Raw genomic sequence first — 7,032 nt, forward strand, 5'->3', positions numbered from 1 at the left:
CCAGCGGGGGGGGGCGCAATTGGGGGCAATCAGGCTGGCAGGCAGAGTGGTTAGGGGTATTCAGGCAGTCAGGCAGGTGAGCAGTTAGGAGCCAGCAGTCCAACATTGTGAGAGGGATGTCTGACTGCCGGTGCGGGATCGGGCTTAAACTGGCAGTCTGACATTCCCTGAGGGGCCGGATTGGAGAGGGTGCAAGCCGGGCTGAGGAACCCCCAGTCCCCAGTGCACTGGGCCTCTAGTGTTTATATAAGGGATTAGGATGGGAAATAAAGAAAATGCTTCTTAAGTAAATAAACAATCCTAAATTGGGAATGGAAAAAGGGAAGGATAAAACTGAAAATACTTAATATAAATGAGAGAAATGGCCAGTCAAAAGTGGTCAGTAAAAAAACAATTATGGAGAAGTATGACAGGGTGAAAGAAAGCAATTCAGACAGAAGATATAAAGAGACTAAGAATACATAAAATAGAAACAGATGGTAAAAATGATATGAAAAGGTACAATAAAGCCAGTTGACACCTAGTGCCAAATTTTTGTTTTATAAAAAATGTTGCAGGAATGATAGAAGTAGAAGGCCACTATTTGAAACCCCCACTATAAAATTTGATTTGGACAAGGATCATCAATGGAACTTTTTTAAAAAAAGTACAAGGTGAAAAATTATGAGAATAAAATACATTTAAAAAATCTCTTCTCTATAGATTATTAATTACAATAGGAAGATGATACTTTTAAAATAGAGAGAATAGTACACATTATCTTAATAAAGTTATCAAACTTAGCTTCACCAATATTAGAAGCTGTTGACAGCAGAGCCTTTTGATGTGATATATGAGAAGTACATAATATCACCTATGGAGTGTCCTTGCCAATGATATTAAACATGGATTCTATCATGAGGAAACTATAAGATCAATGAAGAATATGGACTATCCTACATAACAACTGGCCTGGACCCCTCAAAAATGAAATTTCAGGAAAAATCAAGAAAAAAAGGCAGAAGGCTTATTTTGATTTTTAGGAAAGATATGACAATGGCAACCAAATGCTACGTATAAATGATTAGATCTTGGGTTAAAGAAAACAATTATGAAGAGCATTTTGGGAACACCTAAGGATATTTTAATGGATTGCATGTTAGACTATATTATTTCACACTTTAGGGTGTGAAATGTTATTGTTGTTGGGGCAGAGATTGTCCTTATTCTTAAGGTGCACATACTTTAGTATTTAGGAGTGAAGAGTCATGATGTTTGTAATTTGCTTTCAATTAGGTTCAGAAAAAAATATATAAGGAGAAAGTAAATGTGCCAAAATGTATATGACTACTCAAGATATTTTTCTTTCATGTTTTATGTTTTAGCGTTTAAAAATTAAAAAAAGAGATGGAATAGAAAGGTTAAAATTGCCCTAGCTGGTTTGGCTCAGTGGATAGAGTGTCTGCCTGTGGACTGAAGGGTCCCAGGTTTGATTTCAGTCAAGGGCATGTACCTTGGTTGCAGGCTTAATCCTCAGCCCTGGTTGGGCATGTGAGGGAAGCAACCAATCACTGTGTCTCTCTCACATTGATGTTTCTCTCTTTATCTCTCCCTTCCACTCTCTCTAAAAATAAATGGAAAACTATCCTTAGGTGAGGATTCACACACACACACACACACACACACACACACACACACACAATGGCACAACTAAAGATGATTATCAATGTCTTATTTACTTATTGAGGAAATTCATATTAGAGTGAGAAATGCAATTCATATATTCACGAGCATTTATCAAAAGTCCATGAGATATAAAAAGCTAAATGCGTAATTACTTACTTGCATCTAATATATTATACATTATATGTATTGAACATGGTTTGGCCGTTTCACAAGCATTTATCAAATGTCCATGAGATATAAAAAGCTAAATGCATAATTATTTACTTGCATCTAATATATTATAGATTATATATTTTGAACATAGTTTGTTACCTTGCCATGGAATTAAATGGAGCTTCCCAAGGTTCTTACCGTATATTCAAAGCTGTGGCCATGGAAGTGAACTGTGTGCAGGTCGAATTCACTCCCCATGCCAATCAGATAAAAATTCACTTCATCCCCAACATGAAATGTGAGACCTTGGTTATTTCCAAATAGTCTTCCATTAATTGCTGTAGGTAGACATAGTTTTATTATGTTCAAAAAGGATTTGAAATAATGTATTTAAAAACAACGACATCTTATAGAAAATGTCACGGGGGAGTTTCAATGTGGCTATAGAGTAAGTGGAACTACATTCACCTCTTCTGAATGCCAAACCAAATTTACAGCTAAATTACCAGTACAGTGCAATCAACCTGAATTGACCAACTGAAGGACAGCTGTACTGGAGTGTTATATCCAAGGGTTTATAGAAAAAGCTATTTAGAGACTTGTAAGAAGGGTGGAGATGTGAAAAGAGCTGGCTCCTGCACCCATGTATGGCAGCTGAAAACTGGAGGGATATCTTGGTTGCAAAAGACATCCCTGAGGAACATGGGATCTCAGTCCCATGCCAGAACCCCCAACACAGAGCACCAGTGCTGGGAGGTAGAGCCTGCATAGCATCTGGTAGTGAAAACCAGGAGGGACTCTGTCTGAAGGGAAGAGGAGGGAGTTTGCTAGAATCCCAGGTGCTCTCCTAAAGGGACAATACCCAGGAGCTTGCTCAAGGATACTCAACCAGGGCTCTGGAAGAGGAAAGGCAACTCAAGGCATATGGAAATCATAAAGAGAAGACCTGGGTGGCATGGCCTTGAAGATAATTCTGAGAGTCAGCTACTGAGGTCCTAGTCCTGAGTCAATATCCCACATCACCTTAAGGCACCATCTTCCCAGGGTTGGGCATTCCTATTCTTACAGCACCAGCCTGGGGAGTCCACTAACTTGGTCCTCAAATACTGATGACACCACCCTGTCAAGCTTGAGTCTGGCAGAAAGAAATGTTGGCTGAACCCAATAGGGACCTTTGCTGAGTTCTTTCTTTGGAGAAACTATTGACACTCAGACAGACATTGAGCTGTGAGGCTTTGGAATGGGGGCCAGTCTTCCCCTTCATGTGTAGGCTTGGTCAGCATCACTCCAAATGGGAAACTGTTTTGTTCTATCTTCCCAAGTTCTGGTGGCCTCAGACATTGAGTTGAGATCTGAGGGAGGGTTGTGGTGGGGCAGAGAACACCACTCAGAGCCTGGACCTTTGAATTACACTTCCCTCAGTTACTCTGGTCCAGCTTGAGTGGGTATGGCTACGCAGCCAAGGGGAGTCTTAAAACTCACTCCCTTCCCACAGGCTCTGCTGGCATCACACTCAACAAAAAACTCTCTTGATCTATTTTTCAAAGTACCAGTGGCTGTGCCCTGCTGAGCTTGCTCCTGCAGTGGGGAGAGCTGGCTGCATCCAATCTGAACTGGTGGTATACTTCTCCTGGGGAAGCTAGAATTGGAAACTCTAGCAGAGACTGAATAGTATGGCTCTGGAGTAGGGTACCACATTCTCCCCATTGAGTGCCTGACCACACTGCCCCCAAGTAGAGAACTCACTTACCCTGTCCTTCCTACCCAGTTTCCCACCCTAATGAAAGGGGCTGTGGAGTATGGCAAGTTTGGGCCCACTTTAAAGTCTTTATTCAAAAGACTCTAGAGCAGCGGTTCTCAACCTGTGGGTTGCGACCATCGGAAAACACATATAGTATATCAGATATTTACATTACGATTCATAACAGTAGCAAAATTACAGTTAAGAAGTAGCAATGAAAATAATTTTATGGTTGGGGGTCACCACAACATTAGGAACTGTATTAAAGGCTGTGGCATTAGGAAGGTTGAGAACCACTGCTCTAGAGGAAGTCCAGGAAACCTCAGGGGGTGGCAGAGTAGCCGACAGTTGGATGCCAACCTCATAGAGCCTTGGACCTTTTACTGATCTGACCCCAGCTCAGAGATCCAAGAAGCTGACTCTTATACACAGCTTGAGCCCTCCCATGCACACCTAAGCCCAGTAGACAGAGCCACAATCAGTGACTAGTGTGGTAGCCCAGGGCCAGTTACATACAATGTCTGACATCAACCTGCCCCAGAACCCCACTCAAGTGCCCCAGAACCAACACAACCATTGGTGGGCTTCAAATGTCACCAAAACCTGACCCAACAAGACACACAAATGGCACAGCCAAAGGGAACTCCAGCAGGCACCAGAACCTGCTGGGAACAACTGCATTTTGGGGGGCAGATTTATACATAGTGAAAAAGATCTATACTTATAATCAGCCAACCTGAGGGTTAACTCCACCCATGAATGGACCAATAGCATTGAAAACTTAACTACAACAGGAATGGGCATAAAACCCATGCAAGAAACATTTTTGGAGCATCAAGAATAGATGACCTAGAAGATTGTGCCATCAAAGCCAATAAAGCACCTACATCAGAAAGCCCTGAAAACAAGCTTGGGGGTCATAGTAGATCTACTTAATACACAGAGTAAAACACAAAAAAGCAGACAAAATGGGAAGACAAATATTAAAGAACAAGAGAAATCCCCAGAAAAAGAATTAAATGAAATGGAAACAACTGAGATAACAGATGCAGGCTATAAAAGAATAATTATAAGGATTCCCAAAAGCTCAGGGAAAGAATGGATGATCGTGGTGAGAGCTTAAAAAAAGAGATAGTAAGTATTTAAAAGCACATAAAAAAGAATCAGCCAGAAGTGAAGAATTTATTTGAATGAATCAACAGCATTTTAGCTGAAGCAAAGGATCAAATCAAGGATTTAGAGGACAAGATAACAGTAAGGAGAGCAATGAAAAGAAAAATGAATTTTTTAAAAATGAGGAAAGTCAAAGGGACCTCTGGGACAACATTAAGCATAACAACATCTGCATCCTGGGGACACCAAAAGGAGAAGAGAGTAAGCAAGGGATTGAGAACTTGTTTCAAAGAATAATGACTGAAAACTTCCCTAATCTGATGAAGCAAAAAGTCACAGTTTAGGAAACACAGAGTCCCAATCAAGATGAACCCAAAGAAGCCCACACCAAGACACATCATTATTATAATGGCAAAGGTTAAAGACAAAGAGAGAATTTTAAGGGCAGCAAGAGAAAGACAGTTAGTTACCTACAAGGGAGCTCCCATAAGGCTGTCAGCTGTTTTCTTAACAGAATGCTTCAGGCCAGAAGGGATTGGCATAAAGTATTCAAAATGATGAAAAGCAAGGACCTACAAACATCACTATTCCATCCAGCAAAGCTATCATTTAAAATTAACGGTGAAATAAAGCTAAAGGGGTTCATTACCAACAAACAAGTATTGTAAAAAATGTTAAAAGGCCTTCTTTAGCTGTCGCTGGCTTGGCTTAGTGGATAAAGCATCAGCCTGAGGACTGAAGGGTCCCAGGTTGATTCTGGTCAAGGGCACCTGGCCAGGTTGCAGGCTTGATCGTGGGGCATGCAGAAAGCAGCCAATCAATGATTCTCTCTCATCATTGATGTTTCTATCTCTCACTCCCTCTCCCTCTCTGAAATCAATAAAAATATATATTTTAAAAGGCTTCTTTAAGAAGAAGAAAGAAGAAAATAAATATATATAGAGAGGAACGTAGGGATAAAGATTAAATAGCAATAAATAAGTACCTATCAATAATAACTTTAAATGTTAATGCTTCAACCAAAAGATCTATGGTAGCCGAAAGGATAAAACCCCCATAAACCATATACTAATATATGCTGTGTACAAGAGACCCATTTCAGAACAAAAGATACACACAGACTGAAAAAGAAGGGATAGAAAAAAAATTCATGCAGTGGAAACAAACAAACAAACAAACAAAGCTGGGGTAGCAATACTTATGTCAGACAAAATCGACTTCAAAACAAAGGCCATAAAAAGAGGCAAAGAAGGACATTACAGAAAACTAATAGGATCAACCCAACAGGAGGATATAAACCTTGTAAACATATATGCACCAACATAGCTGCACCTAAATATATAAAGAAACCTTGGTGTACATTAAGGGAGAGATTAACAATATAGTCAAAGTTGAGAATTTCAATACCCCATTGACATCAATGGAGAGATCTTCCAGACAAAAAATAAGGCAATAGTGACCTTAAATAACATGCTGGATTGGATGGATTGAATTGATATTTAGCAAATATTTTATCCCAAAGCAGCAGAATATACATTCTTTTCAAACACACATGGAGCATTCTTTAAGATATACTAGTACCACATGCTAGGATATAAGATAAGCCTTAATAAAGTCAACAAGATTGAAAGCCTATCAAGCATCTTCTCTGACCACAATGGTATGAAACTAGAAATAAATTATATCAAAAAACTCAAAAACACTCAAACACACGGAGGCTAAAAAACATGTTATTAAACAATTAATGTGTTAACAATGAGACAAGTATCTTGCCCTCATCCAAGCAGCAGCAGCCGCACAAGCAGCCTGCTGAATCTGAGGAGCAGCAGTTCTGCAAGCGACCCAGCCCCATTGGAGGAGTGCAGCAGCCCACCCCAGTCCGAGGAGTAGCAGCCACACAAGCAGACCGCCCATGTCCGAGGAGTGGCAGCCTTGCACAGCACACACCGGTCCGAGGAGCAGAGCCACAACAGCCTGCACCTGTCTGACGAGCAGCAGCCGGGTGAGTGGCACGTCCCTGTCCGAGGAGGAGCAGCCAGGCGCGTAGCTCACTTCAGTCCAAAGCAGCAGCCTTGCAAGCAGCCCACCCTCGTCTTAGGAGCAACAGACTCGCAATCAAACTGTCCAAGTCCTAGGAGCAGTAGCCCCGCAGGCAGCCCACCACATCAGAAGAAGAACAGCAGCGTGCAGCCAGCACCCATCCAAGGATCAGCGACCACGTGAGCAGTCTGCTCCAGTTCAAGGAGTAGCAGCTGCATGTGTATCCCGCCCCCATCCAAGGAACAGCAGCCTTGTGATCAGCACACCCTCTGTCTGAGGAACAGCAGCTGTGTGAGAAGCTTCCCCCAACAGCCAGAGGA

General features: G+C 41.5%; 1 protein-coding gene across 3 annotated transcripts in view; it reads right to left on the bottom strand.

The window, feature by feature from the left end:
- Positions 1-7,032, bottom strand: part of LOC102754460 (ceruloplasmin) — a 56,414-nt gene that overhangs the window by 7,127 nt on the left and 42,255 nt on the right. For all 3 annotated transcript variants that reach the window (XM_015569711.1, XM_006772580.2, XM_015569710.1), the window contains one exon: positions 2,017-2,156. In XM_015569711.1, coding sequence (XP_015425197.1) covers positions 2,017-2,156 — 140 coding nt within the window. The remainder of the gene's footprint in view (positions 1-2,016; positions 2,157-7,032) is intronic.

Source organism: Myotis davidii, unplaced genomic scaffold (assembly GCF_000327345.1).
Source record: "Myotis davidii unplaced genomic scaffold, ASM32734v1 scaffold766, whole genome shotgun sequence".
Taxonomy (NCBI): Eukaryota; Metazoa; Chordata; class Mammalia; order Chiroptera; family Vespertilionidae; genus Myotis; species Myotis davidii.